The sequence below is a fragment of the Mchenga conophoros genome, linkage group LG16 (genome assembly GCF_057382185.1).
Source record: "Mchenga conophoros isolate Kocher_MC1m ecotype Shallow Benthic linkage group LG16, M_conophoros_male_GT1.1, whole genome shotgun sequence".
Taxonomy (NCBI): Eukaryota; Metazoa; Chordata; class Actinopteri; order Cichliformes; family Cichlidae; genus Mchenga; species Mchenga conophoros.
The window spans coordinates 9,150,433-9,173,268 of record NC_140541.1 but is presented as its reverse complement, the minus strand read 5'-3'; the positions used below and the strand labels follow the sequence as shown (position 1 = coordinate 9,173,268).

General features: G+C 40.3%; 1 protein-coding gene across 1 annotated transcript in view; it reads right to left on the bottom strand.

The window, feature by feature from the left end:
- Nucleotides 1-6,341: 6,341 nt before the first annotated feature.
- tbx15 (T-box transcription factor 15) overlaps nucleotides 6,342-22,836 on the bottom strand; it is a 33,673-nt gene continuing 17,178 nt past the window's right edge. Inside the window, exons 5-8 of the mRNA XM_085249827.1 lie at nucleotides 17,474-17,641; nucleotides 17,160-17,224; nucleotides 10,805-10,902; nucleotides 6,342-8,310 (exon numbers count right to left, since the gene is read on the bottom strand). Coding sequence (XP_085105953.1) covers nucleotides 7,478-8,310; nucleotides 10,805-10,902; nucleotides 17,160-17,224; nucleotides 17,474-17,641 — 1,164 coding nt within the window. The 3' untranslated portion in view covers nucleotides 6,342-7,477. The remainder of the gene's footprint in view (nucleotides 8,311-10,804; nucleotides 10,903-17,159; nucleotides 17,225-17,473; nucleotides 17,642-22,836) is intronic.

Sequence of the window (22,836 nt, the reverse complement as noted above, 5' to 3'; positions counted from 1 at the left end):
ACATATTTTAAACCACTTTAAGGCAATATTCTTTTTATTCTAAATTTCATTCTAATTTATTACAAATGTTTCATCCATACATCCATCTTAGTGCATTACTTTAAACAAATGTTTCTTTAAAGTGTACTTTAAAATAAATCAAGCCAGTGCTGTTTTTTCATTTCTGAATTAAAAGTTCTTCTCATAGTTCGAGCTGTAGCATTTAAAAGGTCAATGTTTTTAAAAATCCAATTTCAGGTATAACCACGAGAAAGACTCGATTTTTAATGTATTACCAGCATTCTTAACAATTTTTCCTTTTCTTCTTCTTTTTTTTTTTTGCCTTTCAGCTCCACCGAGCCTACTGTTACATCTTCACACTCAACTCACACCAACTCTCCGGTTCTCACAGTCTAAAAATCAACCCTCCACGGGGTTTCAATATCCGGGTCACCTGCCCGGTCAGTCACCTGATCCTCTGAATCTTTGAGGACCTGACTGCAAGCCACCACAAAGCACCGGACCTCTCTCATTAAGACACGGGGGCTTTCCACTGGGGCGTCTTTGTTCTCAGCAGGCATGGCACCATGGGACTGCCTCGGACGGGTCTGTCTCCATCTGGGCCTGGGGTCTTTATCAGAACCACCTGCCCGAGAGGGTCAACCATATCTCAAACATCTTTTTTTTTCTCTCCAGAGGAAGAAGGAAAATCATTTCAACTGTTTTCCTGTTGACCCGCATGCCATGGCTGAGGCCCTTTTCTGAGTGTGTGAGAATATTTATTTGTGTTTTAGTTAATCTCTGTGCGTAAAACTGAGCATAAGAACAATGAACATCAAATCCAAGGCTTGAAAATCTCAATTTATTGTCTTCTACCAAATACTGTAGCTGTGTTACAAAGATGTTCTGCTGATAGGCATGTTTAAACTTCCTTTGCCCAGGAAATAATGCATATTTATGACAGTAACAAAATGTTGCAGCTATAAAGAACATTACACAAACTTTGACTGTTGTTGACTGAATATTTTACCTAATATCATCAAAGTTTCTAACTGTGCAGAATTCTTTTAAACATAAGTTGTGGTAAATTGTCTCAATCAGTATAATATCTGATATGGTAGCCACCGTCTGTTGTGCAGTTTTGAGACTGAGGGATACATAAAGTTTCCAACTCAGTGGCTCATTATTCCAATATTCTGCTGATCTATCCATTTTACATTTACTTTTTTTATCTCACTTTCTTTCATCCTGAAAAGTACTGTTATTGGCAGTCATCTCACTTGCATTCCTGGTTTCCAGTGTAGTTCCTACAATGAGAATATCAGACTTCTTGCTATTCTTTCATGCGAATTTATGCCATTTTAGAGAATGTTGTGGTTGTATTTATTTGACAGCATTAACAGCGTAACAGTGTTGAAGGATTTGGCCCAAGAGAAATTTGATTCTGCTTTGGATATAATTCTAAACGCCAAGTTTAGAACTACAGTTTAGGACAAAGCAGGCTTTAAGGTAAAATAGTGCTGCTAAAGAATGTTACTTTTGCTTATTTGCGGGGTTATTACATTTTACCCTGCTGCCAGTTATCAGGTTATCTTCTTTTCATTGTAGATCATTTCCTATTTTAAATCATCAGTTCTGTGAGACACAAACAAAAAAAAATCACTGAAACAGCTCAAGGATCACCATTATTATCATTAGAAATTACAAAGAAAAACAAAAACAAAGTAAGAAATTGTGAAAAAACATATTAGATATTGATTTTAAGTATTTGTTTGTTTGTCTTTTACTTTTAAATTTGTATTTATTCATTCATTTTTGCAGTGTTGGCTTTGGACATTAATCTTACATGTATAAGGTCCTATGAAAACCTAAGTACACCTTTACTACTTACACAGGAATCACGAGGATAAGTCCCAGCCAGCTGCTGATAATCAAATGATGCACTTGATAAAGTGATCATCGGCAATTGTGAAGACATTTATAAAAGCAGAGTTTTTGGCAGTTTCCTGATCTGAAACTTTCAGGTGCGTCTTAACACGATGCCAAAGAGGAAAGACAGCAGCAAGGTTCTTAAAGAACGTTTTCTGGGAAGGGTTATAAGACAAGACAATTTTACACTTCCCAGAAGTGGACATCCCAGAAAACTCAACCCAAGGTCAGACTGATCAATGCTCAGAGATACTGCAAAAACCCCAAGAGCTACATCTCAGTGTAAATGTGTTAAAGTTCATGACAGTACAATTAGAAAAAGACTCAACACGTACGGCCTGTTTTAAAGGAGAAATCCTTTTCTCTCTAAAAAGAACATAACAACACAGCTTAGATTGGCAAAGTTGCATTAGAACAAACAAGACTTCAGGAACAATGTCCTTCGGATAGGTGCAACCAGTAATCATAAGTGTGACATTTGGCAAAATCCAAACACATCACATAGTTTTCACTATGAAAATGGCTCCTTAAACCCTCTCTTTTCCTAATTTGTAAGTAAAATGTATTTTTATTGCACTTTTCACAGATGTAAAGTGCAGTTGGCTGTTATTTAATCTTTGTAAGCTACAGAGACATCCAGCAGTGCTGAAATAAATGTGAAGACTTTATATTTACTTCCTCTTCTACATGTTCCCTTTGTTTCATTCTATAGACAGACATACAAACAAGCACAGGGTTGTTTCAGAGATCTGTACTCCTGTGGCTGTACAGACTTTAGCCTCATTGCCAGAACCTGTTATGTTTCTTTTTTTAACGCTTGACATCTGCATCATGACTTTATCAATCCTAAAATAGCTTCAAGATGTTCCTTGAAGGAGAAAAGAATGCTGGTGTAAGACGGCCCAAGGTATGTGAGAGCCCTTTGCAGAAGAACAATGATTTAGTGTTCCAATACACATGTCAGGCCCACCGTAACACCTCAGAAAAGTGGGTCTGCGTCTCCTGTCAGCAATAATTTACTGTGAAGATGAGTCAGGCCAAGGAATCTCAAGCATAAGAGAGGAATAAACACAAGAGGGCAATAGTTTACCAGGATTTACTGATTGAAGTGTCCGATATAAACTCACACTCTGTCATGTCAAAACCAGGCTCAGGGTTCTCTGAAATTAAAGCAGTGTTTTTCCTCACTTTGGCACATGGTCACAGCTCCCCCCTCAACTGGACTCGCGTCCAGTAGAAATCCCCAGAGAGCAATTTCTGAGTCTTTTAAAATTTCTGAAATGTGTCGGGAGGGAAAGATCAATGGCTGAGATGTGGGGATTATGGAATATCTTTCAGTCAGCGTGCTGTCAGTCAAAGCAGGCTCAAAGCAGCATCCCTGTCAGAGGACCTCGTTAAAAAAGCTCCAGTTCCGTATCTCCAAGTCTTACAGTTTCATGTTTTACGGCGAGTCGGCCACGCTCCGCCATTAATCAATCAGTGAGTTCCTTTTGCATATTTTGTTTCTAATGAAAGACGCCACGATGAAAGGCAGCGAGTGGCTGTTACTCAAGCCTCTTGCCATTCTTTTCCACTTAAGGACCTGATGGATAGTTTACGGTATAAAAACAGACCTGCTGTGCATTATGTCATGCCGCCTCTCTGTAGAGCCATGTGCACTGCTCCTCTTTACCAATACATCTCCTATTTAACAGGCCCTGAGGTAGATTTGCGGTGAAGACGGGTGGGGGGGTGGGTAACAGGGTGATTTTGAATGTTGCTGGAACAGGAGATGGGGCGCATATCAGACAAATAATGTGAATAATTATTGGAAATAATGTCCAGATAGATGGAGCGATGCCAAATTATGAAATCATACGCTTCTCTCCGGTACATCACCCTGCTCATTATTTGAAGTCATGCTTGGAAAAACAGGTGTTTCCAATAGTGGGTCGCCGTCTCCACGGTCCTTTACCCCCTTCATTTTCCGATGATGGTTCAGATATGATATTTCATGGCTGGAGCTGTACTCGTGATAGGAAGTGATTGGGGAGAGCCGTTCAGAAGACATCCGTGTAATAGATGCTGATTGGCCCCGGCTAAATCGCTGGAATCTGCGTCTGTATAACAAGAGAAGAACCACAAGGCTGCAGTAGGAACGATCCTAAAAGCTGAATATTTTCCTTCGCTTGGAGGTTCAAATGATTACAAGGGGATTTTTCTGTCTCTTTAAACAGGTGCCATATTTTTGTGCAACAAGCACAACAGGAGTAGTGCAGCTGAGTGCAGTTGGCACAAGAGCTTTATTCTTCATTCTCATAATAAACAGAACCAGCAGGGAGAAAAATCGTCTTTTTCTTGGGGTCTTTTTCTCCCAGTTTTGGTTTATGATCGATGCATTGCGTCAGCGTTTGAAGCCCGTGCCTGTGATGTGGAGCGGAGCAGATGTGTGTGTTTTATAAGCAGAGAACACTCTCTTGCGTAATTAATAATCACGCCATTTGTTGCTATTGTGGCCAAGAGGCTGCGACTGGCAAATCAGCTCTCGTAGATAGAATGTCAAGCTCCATTCAAAATGGCATGCTTCTTAGATGATATTTATCAGTCATTTCCAAGAGTTAATCAGTATATAGCTGTGAAATACAGAACATGTGGTGAGTAAAAGCATCATTATTCTGTTGATTACCTACTTTAAACAGTCTAATTTGTTTTGCTTATGCGCAACTCCTGTTTCCTCTGAGTTTGAGGCGTATGACCAAGCGGGAACCACCAAATTAAGCCAAAACGCTGTGAAAGAGCTAAAAGTTACAGTTGTTCAAATGGCCACTTGAGGCTGTAAAACAGGCCGATCCAGATAGATTTCCATTTTATAGAATAACTATGTTTACAGCTTGGCACAAAACAGGCGCTTGGTCTGTAGCCAGCTTCCCTGCTTCATAACAACAGCAAGGTGGGTGTGCGGGTCAGTTGGGGTGGAAAGGGGGAAGTTATATTAAGGCTTAAAATTATGCATCTTTTTGTCCATATAACTACAACCATCTGCTAATTCAGGTCACTAAACTGGACCTCTCATTTGCATTTGTGCTGTAGGTGACTTTTAAAGCCTTTTTTATGTAATCTAACAAATAGTATGGCCTGCTATGCAGTGCTTTGTACTCAAGAGTCACAGTCTTAGACATTTGTTCTATCTAAGAAGTGAGATAGATTGTTGTACTTTATAAGGATGTTACTTACTGTCAGGTTCGACGGTGCCCCGACCGGCGACCTGTGTGTGTGTGTGTGTGTGTGTGTGTGTGTGTTTGTTCTCCCGCTCTGTTTTTGTCTCAGTTGTAGTTGTTACGCGGTTGCGTAGCAACGGAAGATGTCCGACCCGGAAGTTCCGCCACTCTGAGTGGTCCCACCTGCAACTGATTCCTCGCCAGCTGCTGCCAATCATCCACCATTGTGACAGAACTATTTAATGGTGTGGCTGAGTGACAGACAGCGCTGGAGTATTCCACCAAGCCGGGTAGTGACTCGAATTCAGCGAGTGTTAGACAAACGTTTGATAGCGGAGGGAGGCTAACCGCATCTGTTTGCCTTTTTTCCAGGCTACGAGTGAGACGGAGATACGAGAGGAGAGACGTCACTGTTTACGAAAGTCGTATGGACACACGAGGGGAGCACGGAAGGGACTTAGCACTATGGATTACTTTGGATTTGCTTCACTGTAAATAAAGACACTGTTCAATCTTAACGAGCGATCCGCGTCTGGGTTCTCTTACTCATCACTCCCGTAACACTTACTGCACTAACTACAGCAAATTTAATGAGAAAAAAATGTGAAAGATCAAAAACACCTCATGAAAAAGGACACTTGTCTGTAGGACCACCGTGGAACCACATTCAACCGTTTAAAAGGTATCAGTGTCGGTCAAATCCAGTCCAGTCTCTGGAAGCACTTCACAATCAAGCATGTTAGCGTAATATGATCATTTAACACTCTGCTTCTCCTTTAAATATTCTCACATCCTGCACTGAAAACACAAGTTGTCAACAGCCAAAATGCTCAAATTAAGACTTTAACGCGCAAACGAATAAGTGAATTAATGTAATGCAACGCGCTTGCATTTAGTGATCACTTAAAGTTTAAGTTACATTTTAACTGTACAGTGCTTTATTATATATATTTACAGGACTGTATCTACCTCAAAGCTGTGGTCTCTTTAAAACATGCACGTCTTTGCACTTTTGAGAAAAGCTGGAGTATCCACAGGAATCTCACAGAGAAGAGAAAGAGCATGCAAACTCCACACAGAAAGGGTTCAGCTGGGATTCAAACTAGGAACCTTGTCAAGTCCTTATATACAGTCTATATGTTACTAACAAAGATGCATTTTTTTCATCTGAATTAGAAAATGTCGTATGTTCTTAATCTTCCAGAATAATTGCCTGTACTGTTCACAGAGAGGGAAGAAATCCAACCCATGTAAATGAATTAAAACGTTTATTGAGGGTTTCTTTTTTTGTTTGTTTGTTTGTTTTTTAGGTGCTTGGCACTTGTATTTACATTTTTTTAAAATGTTTCACAAAAAAAGAATTACGTTGCTATTTCCCCTTTTTCACACATTTTAATAACAGATTGTCCTGTAAAATTGCTATACTGTTCAGCACTTAAATACACATCTGTAATACACGTCACAACATACTTTACTCTGTGCTGCTATTGCTTACTTTTTGTCACACAACAACTTTTTAAGCTTATGTTATTGATTGCATTCGCCATCTTATACATATATTTATATATATATTTAAAACAGAATCCACTCAAAAAATAACCAATCCAGTCTTAGAGGAGAAAAGGTTGAGTTGCGTGGTGAAGTCCTGATTTCTAATGTGCATATATGCTGGCATTTTCAGGATGAAGCAAAAGTTCCTCAGTGAACTCTTGCATCAATTACCAGATTTGTGTGTTTTCACCATCTGCCACAGCATGCACCAGTTTCTCTCCTGCATGTACGTGGAGCATGGAGAGTCATTCGGTGATCCGGTCCAGTTGTCTATTTCATTCCAGCCAAAAACTGTGGATTTTGTCAGCAACCACTGACACTTTGGCATTCCCAAGCTAATATGGCACAAGTGCCGAGTGAAGTAAAAGCCCTCTGTATCACATAGAAGGTTCTTTGGTTACAGAATGGCAGGAAGAGCAGATGACATTTGAGTCCCCAAAGAATCAAGTCATTTTGAAGAACCTGTTGCTTCTATTGCACAATGACACTCACAACTGATAATCCCCTCTGTACCAGAGTAAGTACACTGCCACTTCTTATAACACTGATCTGAATGAGGTTGTTGTTTCATTGCTGTCAAGTTGCCGTCCTTCATTAATACAAAGATAATTAAATAATATTTTTGTCTTCCACTGTAAGTATCTTTAAAAACAAAATGTTGAGAGGACATCCTTTTTCTGAAAGCTTCCTTTGTACCTCAGTATATCTATCCTTCATGTGAAAACACTGGTTCAAACTTAACACCAAACCAGGTTCGTAGATTTACTTTTCATATTGAAGACATTAAAAACGTGGCGCCCTGCAAGGTTGGGTCTGAGTTCCTACACCATGTGCATGGACATCTGAGACGAGGAGCCATACTGACGTCCGTCACAAGAGCTGCTGCTTTGCTGGCCACCGGTGGTGTTGCCGATCATGTGCATGGTGTCCATGCTTCCGTTGGACAAGTACTGGCGCTCGGCGAATGCCCCTGCAGGAGTGGAGGAGCAGAGCAAACCGCCCTGGGGTTTCTCGGGGCTGGCGGCCAGGCGAGGAGAAGTGGGGAAGTTATATCCGTACAAATTGTAAGGGTTGTGGAGGGAGAAAGCGTTGTAGGAGCCCTGCTGCACGTGGTGGTGGCTTCCACCAAACATGTGGGCAGAGGAAGGGGCAGATCCGGATGAAGAGGACGAGGCTGAGCTGGAGCTTCCCCCGGTTTGCATCACGTACTGAAGCTGAGAGGCTGGGAATGAGCCGAGCTGACCGCTATAGCCATCCATTTTGCCCCCGCCGCCGCCGCCACTGCCGCTGCCAGTCAGGGAAGCGTGAGTGCTACCCTGCATGCCGGCAGCAATCAAAGAGGAAGTCCTCTGTGGCAAAAAGGATTCAGAGGGCTGACCAGACGCCACAGCACTCCCTGCAGCCTGGAGGCGTCCATATGAACTTTCAGCCAGGCCGCCATATCCCTGTAGGGCCGCCATGTTGCTGCGAGCACAGGCAGGGTACTCCGACAGGCCCAGGTTGCAAAGCTGACTTTCCCTACAGCCCACATTGAAGGTGTTAGGGGCCAAGTGAAAGGTTGGAGGGGAGCAGGAGGGAGAAAGGAGGTGTGCTGCACTAGAGGGAGATGGAGTTCCTGTGCTGGAGGTGGTAGGAGAAGTGCCTGTGCTGCCCCCTGCAAAACAGAAATACAGAGAGAATGAGTGAACTATACAAAAGCCAATGTGGGAGTACCAGAAACTGTAATGCCTCAAAAGGCTTCTCCAAATGGCCTTAAACCTGCATTAAAAAGCGATAAAGCAGGGTATCCCTTAGGGCATGACCACACTGTGACTGACATGTCTCGGTTTCTGTTGCATTCAACTTTTGCTTATGTTTCTTTGCAGGTTTTAGATCTCACCTTGGGTCAACACACCTGAATCACATGATTAGTTCGTTACCAGGCCTCTGGAGAACTTCAGGACATGTTGAGAAGGTAATTTAGCCATTTAAATCAGCTGTGTTGGTTCGAGGACACATCTAAAACCTGCAGAGACACCGGCCCTCGTGGACTGAGATTGCCCACCCCTGCACTAGACTGAAGAACTAGAGGCTTCAAACTGAAGTTCCCATGAGATTGTGTGTTGTTATGCAAACTCAGTCAGTTGATCCAAATGGGCTTTGTCAAACCCCTGTTCTCAGACCAACTGCAGCCGTACTCTGTATACACGATCACGAACTGTTTTGTAAAACACGCCGCATTAAATATTCTGTTCTGAGGAGATTCGTGTCACCCCACATATAATACATGCATATAAGTTTGGTGGCACAAGTAAGATCCTCAGGCCAAGCCTTTCAGAGAGATGTGAAAGCTGTGAGGTATTAATCACATACTTTTGTGTTAATAAGAACTTGGCTCACGTTCATGCTGCTGTCCTAAAATTCAGTTTGAAACCGGAATGAGGAGGACGCATAACTAAATAATCCAGGACTCGCTTGGCTCGGGCTCTTCTTTGCACCATATGCCTTCGATAATATCGCCGCAGCGCTCTGCTCAGCTCAAGGAGATGAAGGGGGGAGCTTATGAGGAGGGAGAGAAAAGAAAAGGGGGGCAAGGTAGATATATTTCGGAAAGAGAGAACGATAGTTAAGTGATGTCATGTTTTCCTCTGGATAGACGGGCTCGGGGGGCTTCAGTGCCGAGGGAGAATGCTTGATTGCTTTGAAGGGGAAAAGGGTGTCTGGTGCCATAAGAGCAAAGCTACACAGTTCCTTACAGTTACCACAGAGTGCACATGCACACAACACAGAGTCTTTATGAGATGATACAGGGTTCACTGACAGAGCAAGGACTCTAATTAAATCTTAATCACTGCGGAGAAGTTTAAAGATAACAAACACGTGTCAGCCCGCTCTGACAAAACATGGAGCATCACGTCATGCTGACCTCCGAGGGTAACATGGATCAGGTCAGCATTGCTTTAGAGTTGCTTGAAAGCGGCGAGGCCCTTGATATGAGCCATGACTCGTTCCTGGTTGTCGACTCTGGAGCTGAGACAAAGGGAGGTGGCCCAAGTGACGCTGACTCTTGTCGTGGAGCCGTCCAAAAGCCACAGGGTTTGTTTAACGATTTTATTTGCAACGGCTACGCGTGATGTGAAAAGTTCAGCAGACGCAGGCAGACCTGCCAGAGGAGCAGTGTATGGCCAAGCTCAGATGAAGGACAACCACAGCTGATATATGGAGGGAAAATATGCACATGGAGAGTTCACACTGGGACACCAATGCGCCAAGGTCATGGTAAGTACCACTGCACACAACTCTAGGTAACTGTGCAGTAATGTATTACACTACACTGTAATGAGCCCTAAAAAAAAAGATGATGTGACGTTTCAGTTATGAAAATCCAATTTTAAACCAAATACATTTAAAATCACAAAAAAAAAAAAAACGAAAGTAAAAATGTTCCAGTCAGTGATCGTTTCATGTTTGGTTTCAGTTTACAGGTTTTATCTGAAAACACAAACTAATTCATAATTACAATACTCGTGCAAGTCGCCCGTGACAATGATGGTATCATGATACAGCGATCCTTGATGTACTGACAGTCATTCATAAACTTATTATGGTGTGTGTGTGTGTGTGTGTGTGTGTGTGTGTGTGTGTGTGTGTGTGTGTGTGTTTCTTAACCATAAATGTGACTTTAACATCATTTTGCATTTCATTACCCCTGCCAAGTAGGTTATGTGTTTGTTAGCGTTTGCACGCGTGTCATTCTGTCTGTAAACACAATAGTTCAAAAAGTTATGCCAAAATTTGTAGGGGTGTAAAGTGGGGTCATTTTAAGAATCCATTAAAGTCTGGTTGATACCCATCAAAGTCTTCAAAGTTTACTTACTGATTTATTGGTCAAAAACTGAGAAAAGGCTTTATAATACGGAAACTTATAATTGTGTGGCGTGTTTTTCAACACATAGAAAAGAAGATCTAAAGGTTTAAAATACCGACTGAATATAGCATATTGTAAAAGGAAGCAATATCATACAGTTTCACAGTCAGTAGTTTATTAGTAGGTTGGGTTTTTTTTGCCTTATTCTACTGTAATACTTTTTTTAATATCACAAAGTTAAGGTAAATTTGTTCCTTTAAGACAGATGAGAAGGACTGCACAAATATATTTATTTACATACCTTGCTGTTTCTGCATATTTGTAAAGTCTTCAAATGTGAGTGTCCTCACTGGAGGTCTCCAGAAAGCATATGTTTCCATGATCGCCTCAAGGCCAGTCCTGACAGAGACATGCAAAACCAATTTTAGGACACACACACAAACACAAAAAAAGAAATGAAAACAAGAGGCAAGTTTTTTTTTTTAGTGAAGTTTACAATAAAAGCTGCTGCTAGGACAGAGAAAATAATATTATCAGTCATAGATTAATCACTGATTTTAAGCATGTATCTCTTTTTTTTTAGTCTAAAGCTTGAAGCCTCGATCAGGCTCACCGTTGTATTTAAAGTTCTAGAAGCCTGATTTTAGATAATTATGAGCTTTGATTGTTACTATAGACATTTAAATGTTTGAAATGAACACTGAAACGCTTAATGAGAACAATAACCAAAGTTTGGGGAAAGTATTCATATTTCTTTCTTCACTCTTGCACCAAAATCAGCCTTTTTAATACTTAACTTTATTTTAAAACTGTACTTTTAATAGAGTTAAATAAGGAATTTACTCGTTTCTGTTAATAGAATTAATAAACTGTGACTTGACGAGTACATAGAGGGAGAATCTAAATATACTGAAAACATCAATGGAAGAAAAATGGGCAGTGATATTCTACATGTCAGTGAGACAGCTAGAAACATCGGGAGCTGGGATGGGTTTGAGATATATAATGTAGATGGAGAGAGAGGTGGGATAAACCAGAGTCCAGCTAGGAGGAAACTGGGGCCATTAAAAAGGAGCAGAATTTTAGTGTGCATATAAATCTGAGGTGACATTTCATCCTGAATCTGTACATGGTTCTCCTTCCTGCTTGATTTACTTCCCCACATGGCACTCGGCTCTGGCCCAGGCAAAGCAGCGTCCGCTCTGCTCCCTGTGTTATTTTAGGGCCACCAGCTCCCTGGCTGTGGCAGCTCGTTAGTGCGCCATGCTAATCAGCCCAGCCCTCATCATCACTGCACTCATTCATACAGTTGCACTGCTGCCGCGGGACCAAAACCCAACAAATGAGCTGTATCCCTCCACCGGGCCATAAAGCCTGGTCACCAGACAACTGACGACACCCCCATAACCGTAAGGCTGAGAGAGGACCGCATTAAGATTCAACAAGAAACTCAGAAAAAGGAAAACAAGATGGTGCTTAATTTGAGAATTAGCAGTACAAGTTTGGCCTTTCTATTAATTTGGAATTTTCCCTGAATATGGAATCGGTTGGTAATGCTTCACAGCAAATGAGCTGCACGTTCATTTTACAGCTTAAAAACCCAAAGAAAGTACCTTAGGTATTTTTTATAACTGTTTATGTCACCCATATCCGATACTAATAGAAGCTGAGTAACGTTTAAAAGACGCGCGTGGCAATAATAACAAAATATGTCACACCTGCTTTTATGTGCGCAGCTGCCTGTTTCCACTGCTTTCAGTTGCAGCTGCAGCACTTTTACATTTTGCTCAACCTGGCTGCAGAGAAGGCAAATCAAGAGAGGGTTAGTATTTTATTAGGGGGCGAGCAAGGTTTGGTTTCACTGGAAATTACCTTGATTTTCCTTCCTATCTAGTGTTTACCACAAGGTGACAAGAAAGATGTGGACTAAACGACTGTCGTTACTCATTACAGATAATTGTGACTTGTTCAAGCTAAGCACAGGAAATGTTAATTGCTTTTATCTCGTCTGTCTCACCTGTTGACCTTTCTAACCCTAATCTGACACATTAGGTTCCCCACGGGATCCTGTCCCTCCACAATTCTTTAAAGAAATTTTTCCTAGTATACAACAGTATGTCCTTGACATTATTAACAGCAGTCTGTCTTCTGGTGTGGTTCCTGCAAATTTCAAACATGAAGTAGTACAGCCACTGCTTAAGAAACCTGGCCTTGATCACACAGTTTTAGCGAACTATAGGCCTATTTCCAAGCTGCCTTTAGTCTCCAAGGTTTTAGAGAAAATTGTTTTTAGTCAACTGAAAGATTTTCTAGATGAAAATGGCATCTTTGAGGTTTTTCAGTCAGGTTTTAAAACCCTTCACAGCACAGAATCTGCATTACTAAGGGTTTTTAATGACATCCTTGTGGCATGTGATTCTGGTAACCATGTTGTTCTTGTCTTGCTTGACCTAACTGCTGCCTTTGACACAGTAGACCACAATATTTTAATTTCTCGATTACATGATGTAGTGGGTATTGGTGGCACTGCACTCAATTGGTTTAGGTCTTATTTGTCAGATAGAACTTTCTCTGTCAGCCTTCTCGGTTACAAATCGTCTTCTGCTCCTCTGTCATGTGGTGTCCCACAGGGCTCAATTTTAGGGCCACTGCTCTTTTCTCTGTATCTATTGCCTCTGGGTTCTATCCTTAGAAGGCATGGGATCTCATTTCACTGTTATGCCGATGACTGCCAAATTTATTTGACACTAAAACGCAAGGATGCCATCTCCATAAAACCTCTCTTGACATGTCTAGATGACATTAAAGCTTGGTTGGCTCGAAACTTTTTAAATTTTAATAAAAAGAAAACAGAAGTGTTGGTGTTTGGACCCAGTGGTCCCTGTGAGTCCTCCTGTGTTGATTTAGGATCCCTGGAAGTCTATTTTAAATCTGTTGTTACTGACCTTGGTTTTAAGTTGGACAGTGATTTTAAATTGGACAACCAAATCAGAGCAGTGGTGAAGTCCAGTTTTTATCATTTAAGGCGACTGGCAAGACTAAAATCTTTTCTTTCGAGGCAGCACCTTGAAACAGTGATCCATGCTTTTATTTCTTCCCGCCTGGACTACTGTAACTCACTTTATGTGGGGGTCAGTCAGTCATTGCTCTCGCGTCTGCAGCTGGTTCAAAATGCGGCTGCACGACTCCTAACAGGAACTCGAAAAAGAGAGCATATAACCCCCGTGCTGGCCTCTCTGCACTGGCTGCCTGTGTCTTTTAGAGTTAATTTTAAAATTCTTATGTTTGTTTTTAAATGTCTACACAGTCTTGCCCCGCCTTACCTCTCTGAGCTTCTTCATCCCCACATACCCTGTCGGTCTCTCAGGTCAGCTGACCAGCTGCTCCTGGAGGTACCGAGATCCAGGAGGAAGCTCAGAGGGGACAGGGCCTTCTCTATTGTGGCTCCAAAATTATGGAATAATTTGCCCATGCATGTTAGAGAGGCCCCTTCACTGTCCACTTTTAAATCACGTCTTAAAACCCACTTTTATTCCTTGGCTTTTAACCTCAGTGAGACTTAGTTTCTTTTTTAATGCAGTAGTTATTTAATTAATGATTTCACTCTTCTTTTATTTGTTTTTTATTTATATCTCATGTAATTTTATTTTACAGTTCCAATGTACAGCACTTTGTGTCAGCTGTGGTTGTTTTAAAGTGCTTTATAAATAAAGTTGATGATGATGATGATGATTAGCCACCAAGGATGCATGTGCACATAATAAAATTACGAACGACTCCGCCTGATCTGTCCGTGCAGCTGGAATTTCTTGGCTTTGCCAACACACATCGGCATTTGCTTCAGACAACATCCACTGACTGCTCACAGGAGCCACTAACCTAACAAGCTGCACCTGATGCTGATGCCAGCATCCAATCACTGCCACATCGGAAACTGCATCCAAATCGATGATAATGTTAGTCAGAGGTGGTCGTGTTGCAGGATTTTTCCTTGATAGACAAACTTTTGACCAAGAGAAAAATCATGATTATCATGCTAATGAAATTTTTTTTAACCAGTTTTTGCTAATTGTGGTTTCGTTTATCATCATTTGATCATCAAAATGTTGAGAAATCTTGTGAAAATAATTCAGGGGATGCAGAAGCATCTGCCCTTGGCCCTATCTCTTGTATTAGCAATGTTGCAGTTAATAATAATAATAATAATAATCATCATCATGATGATGATATATGATCATTTATTGCATTTATGCCCTAATACTGGGTTGACCTTCATAATTCAAGATTTGCCAAAGTGTAATTATAATCAGACGTTTATGTTTGATTGAACTGAATATTTGCAGTTTTTTTCTTGATTAAAAATCAGACCTGACTGTGAGCTGGAAACACGCCGTATCTACAGTTACATTTCATATTGAGCTAATAACTTCATCCTGTGTGACCAAACTCCCAAATCACCATAATTATTCTGAAACAGCAGCATGAAGGTCAAAGGTCAGAGCTGCAGCTCGCTAACAATATTCATGAATGACGCAATAAAAAAAAGAAATCAGCTCCGACACAAAGCATGAAATTCAGAATGACTGAGAGAGGGCTTTTAAGGTAACAGAAGCAGTCTGAAATCTCAGTGTGTCCTGGCCAAATCTGAACCAAAACAAATCCCAGACGGGCGTGAAGGGAAGGAATCCTGAGCAGTACGTGAGGATCAATTCATTTTCTCTCTCTAAAGACAAATCTCTTGTGCTCTGTTATCTTTTCATCTGTAGCTTTTCTGCAATGAAATTCTAATGCCAGTTCATAAATCAAACGGTCTATTGTCTGAAAAACGAAAAAAGATGTCTCAAATATCTGTGCGCCAATAATGCGGACCAGATGAGGGGGCTGCTTTCATGTGTGGAGACCCCTTCTCTTTCCTCCTCTCCTCCACTATGTTATAGATATAGGATGATTCAGTGACTGGGTGCAACAAGGCGAATCAAGAGAAAAGAGGGGAGGAGACGAGAGGAGGGGGATAGAGGCAGAAGGAGAGGTAAACAGTGATGTAGAACATCTAAGAAAGCATCAGGATAAAATCCAACATAATCAATAATGTTATTAGTTAGCTTGAAAAGTAAGTAGAAGTAAGTATTCCACAGTGCAGAGTCAGGCTGCTGTCTCTGGCTAACATCACACAGTAACAAGACAGTAATGACAACATGTCCCAGTGCAACCTTTTACCGTGCGACAATAAGAGTCAAACCATTTTTGTATTGTGTTTCATTTGCCTTTTGTTTGGATTTGTGTCAGGAAGAGGAGAGCAAACATATCTCACGGAATTCTGGTTGTAATTCATAGCGACTAAATGGCCGGCTTCACTGCTTTATAGGTCGTGTGGGAATGTGGGCATGATTAAAAAAGAAAGAAAACACGAGTACAGACAGTGTTAATATTCCGTAAGCACGGATATGGTGATTTTCAGGTCAAAGCATGTCTAGACGTCTAGGTTAAACTGGCCTAAATTTAGTTACATGTAGCCGTTGTTCCAATCACATTTTATGGCTTTATTTCAGTCTGAAGCAGGTCTTAAGTGAGTGATGAAATTTTAGGGGTTTTATGGAGCTAAATGTCTAAAATAAAAACAATCAGCCCACTTTGAAGCTAAAGGTGACCGTGAGAGAGATGAAAACTTGGTACCTTTGACAAAATGTGGAAAAACTAATAATCAGCTCACAGCAGATGTCAGAGACAAGCAAATATTTACAGTTAAGATTAAAGATGTATGGATACTTGTTCATTAGCTAGTCACAGTGCAGCAAACCATATTCTAGGAACAGCAACATGCACCCACTAGTGATTGAGCCAGAAGTAACAATATTTGGACGAGGTGATGGAGAGGCAGGTTTACCGCTAAGCTCAGTTAATAAGCCGCACAGGTACCATATATCAGTTCCAAGCAACAGACTAGTAAAATACTCAAATTTACTCAAAGATTAAGTACAAACTTCTTGGACAGTCTATACATCCCAGCAAGTAATATTATTTGTTGGAAAGGCACCAACAACACAAACATAGGTGGGCCTTTACTTGAATCAGTATTGATATAACCGGGCATTAGCTACAACCCTTTGTCACAACACCTTTCAAAGCAGAAACAACTCCTAGCTTTAAGTCTTAATAAAATCAAAAAGTGGAAATAAATAAATACATAATAAATACATACATCAGTATCTGTTCAGTGTTTTGACAGCGTTTGACATTGATTTCCAGTTTCAACCTGTTTATGCACGTACAGGTTATTAGTTTAAGACCTGAAAATCAGAGGAATGAAACAATGAAAGCAAAAGAGAACAAACGTTGTTTTCTCTCGCTTGTGCATCAGTGTGTCTGTCTGTACTGCAGATCTGGGCAACAGCTGCATGTGTGCTATCTTCAGAGGATTATTTCCACAATAAAGGTCACACAGTGCAACAATTAGCATGGGGTTCTTTGTTTACCCCCCATAGAGTCTAACAACACAGAGGTTAGATTGATTGGAGAATCTGAATCACGTGGTTGTTATTTATCTCTTTGCATGTGTCAGCTAAGACTCAGTATAACTGCTTTGGCTGATAACAGAGACAAAGCACTGAAGACACCTAAGGAGGGTGTATTGCCTGGATGATGTTGTAACAATGTACCTGTTTCTTCCAGAGTCTCTGAAACCTTTGGCAAATGGGTTGCGGTCAATCTTTAGTCTGGTAATCTGCAGAAAAGGACAACATAGAAAGAGACATTTTATTTATAAACTTTCAAAAATGCTTGAGTAGAAAATGCCATCGCTATAAAATGTGAGGATTTTTAAGAAAGCAGATTATATAAAGGGATTTTTTAAAGCTTTTCAGAGATGAGTAATTTCAGAGCACTTCTGAAATTACGTCTGATTTCTTTTTTTGTTTTAAAGTAATATCCTGTAATCAGTTTTTACTATGGTGATAAAGTCAGAGCTGAATACCTGCTGGTTCTGATAAGCAGTGACTGTGGTAAAGACTGTCTCAGGGAAGCTGAAGGTCTTAACTCCTTCCCCACTGGGCACTGGTTTGTTTGGAGACAGTTCACTGCTGAAGTCCTTCCTGATGACATGAACACGAGGCTGATACTTGTGCATGGAGTGGAGGATGATCTGTAAATATGAGAAAAGAAGAGAGTGAAGTGCAGTCAGTCATTTTGTGTGAATGTACGCAGGGGTGCGTAATCTGTGAAGGATGATCTCGGTAGTTACAAATCTGTGTGTGAATGCATTATAGGTGCCTTGAAATGTACAAAACACTCAAAATACAACATAAAACCTCCGTCCTAAAAAAACGCTTTCTTGTAAACATCAATTAGCTGCACTGATTCCCGACCAGAGCTACGTGACATTAAGCGGAAACAAAGTTCTCACTGCAGTGACGCTGGCTTGAGGATTATTTCACATTATTTCACTGCAGAGCGGAGGCGTCAGACAGTGTCGGCCCCAACCTCGCCTCAGGCTTTCAGTCTGCTCCTGATTAATCTGAGAGTGAGAAAACCTCCCCAGAGCCAAACACCCACAACCCCCCCACCACCTCAGCACTCTGTTACAACAGAGGGGGTCATTTCAAACTAGAGCCGCAGGGGGAAAACACCTCTGAATATCAAAAACATTACATTCAGTGTTCCAGACCTCAAATCACACACACTACACGCACACGAATCATGACTGGGCATCTGCGTGGAGACGCATGTGCTGATCTGCAATCCTCATTTTAAAGACATGTCTCCATCTGTGTTGCTCGGTATTCATTTTTGTGGTGTTTTGGCATGCTCTGCCCAGTGATGACCTGCCAATCAAACTGCGTGGGCGGGTGCTGTGGTGTATCTTTACCCGGGTGGTCAGAGGAACGGTCTCCAGGCAGCACGTCCAGGCATAAGTTTTGCACCATGGAAAAAATACTTTCACATTTTGTGGGTTGTTTTCAGACTACGTTTGTTTCAATTGATAAAACAGAGCTGTGAAAAAAAAAATTGATCTTGGAGATTTTAATGTTTAAATATAGTGATATCAAATCAATTTGACAGAATGTGAAATTCTAAAGTTTCAATTCGTATTGTCTGCCACTCCAGCCATAAGCGCTCGAGCAAAATCCAGTCGTATTTTCAGGTTATTTACAGACTTTAAATAAAATGTAAATTATCAAAAAGAAAAAAAAAGTTAAAATAATGAAACAACTATCTTGTGGTTCAAAGTCACACTTTGACTCGCTGAACTCAGAACAAATGACTCAAGGAGCAGCCAGAGGACATCAGCTGACAGTTGTTCACGCTCAAATACAATTGTTTAATAAGTGGTGTTTTCATTTCCGTGGTAGGTAATGACGTTCTTTGGACCCCCTTTGAAAATAATCTGGACATTCACACCAGGGACACCAACACATGCACATAACAGATGTCGCGTGCATGTCCACCAAGTTAGATCCCGTTCAATGTCTAAGGCACATTTGGCTTTAATTGATTTTTTTAAAAACATAGTTAAAACACTTTAATGACCATAAACAATTAGTAATCAAAGCAAGCCTGTGATTTCAGCTGTGAAAACGGTCGAGGATTCACTGACTGTATATGAGTCAGCTGTGTCTCTGGAAGGTCTTTTACTCAGTATAAAAGAAAAAGGGGCAAAGGCCTCAAAGCAGACTGTAGAAACATCTTCTGTGGCATTTTGAACGGTTTCACACAGCAGCATTGATACGTTACCATGCAATGGATCATTAACAAAGAACAAAACAGAAGTAACAAAAAATGTTTTGGCTAGTCGAGTCTGCTTTAGCATTTTATTAGGTTTTCCCATAGAACAGTGAGAGAGGGACAGCATGAGGCAGATTTGAAGCTATAAGAATGCAGACTGAGGGTAATGAGTCCATGCAGGCACTGAGGTAAGAGAAGCTTTTAGCTTGCGGCACGGTTTCCCCCGTGTGCAAATGACACAAAACTGCTGGACGGAGAGTTTTCACCGCATTTGAAAAATAAAAGCAAAAAAAGCAAAGTGCAATCTTGATATAAAACAGTTACACTGTTGCTTTGACTAACATTCAACAGTCTTGCAAAAATACTTGCAAATTAATTGCATGTTGATAATAACTGCAGTTTAAAAATACAAATAAAATGTGAATGCATTAGTAATGCACGTACAATAACATAGTTTAAAAAGTGCACTTGTTTGTAATCTCTTACCAACTCAAACAACACACACTTTAAAAAAATGTAATTAGTTTGCCAAATAAAAAAAGGTAAAACAAAAAGTTACAGTAATTTGGTTGATATCATTACTGCTAATATTTTTATGTTCAGATTTTCTATAGAATAGCATTATTATGTAAAATGATTTATATTATAAGAATATTATATTGTGAATTTATTTTTAACTTTATTTTTCAACATAATCATCATCAAGATAGCACGAAACTGTATGAATGTATAAAATAAACTTTTATAAGCTTAGATTATTTAAAGTATATATAGTGGAGCACAGTTACTGGTGGAGTATAAGTTCCTGCTGGATTTGATGTCACTTTAGATTATTTTAAATTCCACAAGAAATTCTTGTCCATTTTATTTCATGTCATTTATTTTACGGTTATGTTAACATAAAGAAATTCATTGTAAAATAATAATTTACAAAAAATAAACAACATAATATGAAAAACAATAAAGTTAATGACATGATTAAGTTAATGTGTTTTTATATTATTGCTGTGTTATTTTGAATTGAGCAACCTGGGCATTTCTTTCATACTCGACCAAAACAGAATGATGGGATGAATTTTATCCTTAATGAATGATGGAGCGCTGCAGGTTAAAAGAGTATCTAAAGTCATGCAGTCAACAATAAATCATGTTGTTTAAGCTGATAATGTTTTGTATATGTGCTCCATATTTAACCCCTGTCTCTAAATATCTCGAGGTGGACTTCCAGCGCTGTCTGCGCTTTATTTTTAATTCAGATTTTTGATTGTTTAGCTTTACACAGGTGAGATCACCTCATATCTGCTGACAAGTGCTGTGAATGGATCAAGTTTTTATTGTAAAATGGCAACGCTGCTCTGATAATGCGCTCGGAGAGACGTGCAAAAATATTGATTTTGCTCACAGACTGCTTCTGTTGTGACACCTGATGATTCATGACACGTATGGTTTCTGTTTGTGATGAGGCAGACATTTCACGACACCACAAGTCAGGAGGATGAGTGAGACGTGGTGAGGTTTCCCACACAGGAAGCTCCGAAATTAATTTTCTTTGGCCTCTAAAGACCCTCCAGGGAAACAAAGACCCTAAAGCCGAGCAGCAGGAAAGGAAAGACAACCTCCCGTCACTCTGAAGAAGCCCTGCAAGCGAATCGTCGCGCGCTGACGCCCAGATGTTGTTACTTTTGTCACCACTGAGCTGATGTGATCATCTGGAGAGCAGCAACCTGCCGTGCCCACGCAGTGCGCTGCACAAATGTGGAACCCGCCATTTTGTCACAGAGCAGGAGACATCTCTGTCATGGCGGTGTCACTACAAGGCTTCTATAAAAACTGTATGATCTTTTTTCTCAGTAACAAAGTTGATTTGTAGCAACAGAAACTCTGATCTCTCAGACAGACACTGTGTCATCCTTCCTCTCTTAGCACCAGCTCTCCTTTAGTTTCTAAAAGCACATGGAGTTCATGCAGACTCGAGATGACAGACTTTTATGGCGGCTGTGGCTAGCATGTTAGCAAACAGGTTGATATTTATACATCAAACAGGTTGCTGAATTTAGAATAAACTTAACTTTTGATTGACTTGTTTCCTCCATCAGTGTTGATAAGAAAAAAGTAACGTTCGAACTCTACTCCAACAAACCACTCAGTGTTTATGCAACGTCTGCTGCTGGCGACTGCTGACGTCATAGGTAGCAGTGCTGCTACACAAACAACCTTAGGTAGTTTTCATATTATCTGTATTATATTTGGCCATTTTTTTTAAGCTAGGGCTAAGCATAAGAGGACAATTAAACTAACAGCTTTCACTATAATTCCGTTCACATGAAACTCATTTCTACCATAAGAGGAGGAATCAAGTGGAAATACAGGACTGATTTTAGCTTGCTGGCCACTTGCTGATTATATATAAGGAGGGCAATAAATCAGACAAATTATGGTCAAAGTTTTTGCTTTTTTGCTTTAAATATTTCACCTATGAAGCCCGGATAACATATTTTAAGCAGCCAAGAAGCAATAAGAGGCTCACTATAGCTAACTACCTCTGTTACTGACTGGATACAAGCAGGGCAGTAAATCAGAGAGACTGTGGTCAGACTTAAAATTTAGCACAGTGATGTGGCTGCTGGAGCGTACTACAAATCAAATTCAATCATTTAAATGACCTTAACAAAATCCCCCAAGGAAAGGAAAATGATATATTCAAACAAGGAAACTTTTAATATCTTTCCACTTTAATCCTCTAAATGAACTCAGAGCAGCCCATCCTTCGAAAAAGGGGGCGGCCTGAGCGTGAATGCACTATATCTGGTTCGATTGTGAACAAGTCTCACGGCTCTGTGAGTCCCGAAAGCACAAATTCTACAAAGAAACGTGTCAACTTTCATTTCAAGAAAACACTTCAAAACATTTCCATCCACAAGCTGCCACACAGCTCCAGGAGTGCACCGAGTGCATGTGTATAAATCACAGCTTGAACATTTAAACCAAATGCAGCTCAGATAGGTCACTCTGTTTTTGTATGTCATTGTGGTCCAAAGTTTTATCCACACTGCTGCTTCAGCTTTTATTTAAAATATTTCTAGATTTTGTTCTAAGATATAACGACGAACATAAACTACGATTCCAAAACTTTTATTTGCAAATTTTAAAAACGTAGTGTTGACAAATAATCTGCTTCGTATTCAGATTATTTAGCTGCGTAGTACCATTTACTCACATTTGATTGGCCTTTGGGTCCAGTGGCCTTAAAGTTGCACATGGGCCCTTCAGCAGCAGTTTAAGGAAGTGAGCTTAAAATTAAACCATTAACATTTTACACTGCATGATTTAAAGTTCTCATTTCATGGCATTGTTGTAAATATGCTTGTACTACTTTACATTATTTGGGAAACATCGAAATTATTGCACATGGACTAGCAAGAGAGGAGGTGAGCATGACTGATCTAGTGTTTTGTAAGTAAGTTCTACTCTTCATGTGTCTTCACTGTTAAGTCAATACAAAAAAATCATCTTATTAAAAGAACTTGTAGAACTTGTATTTTTTAAAGTTACAAATCAGTCAGCCATGAAGAAATGTGCAGTTGATCAGCTTTGTTATAAATTCCAGACACAGGA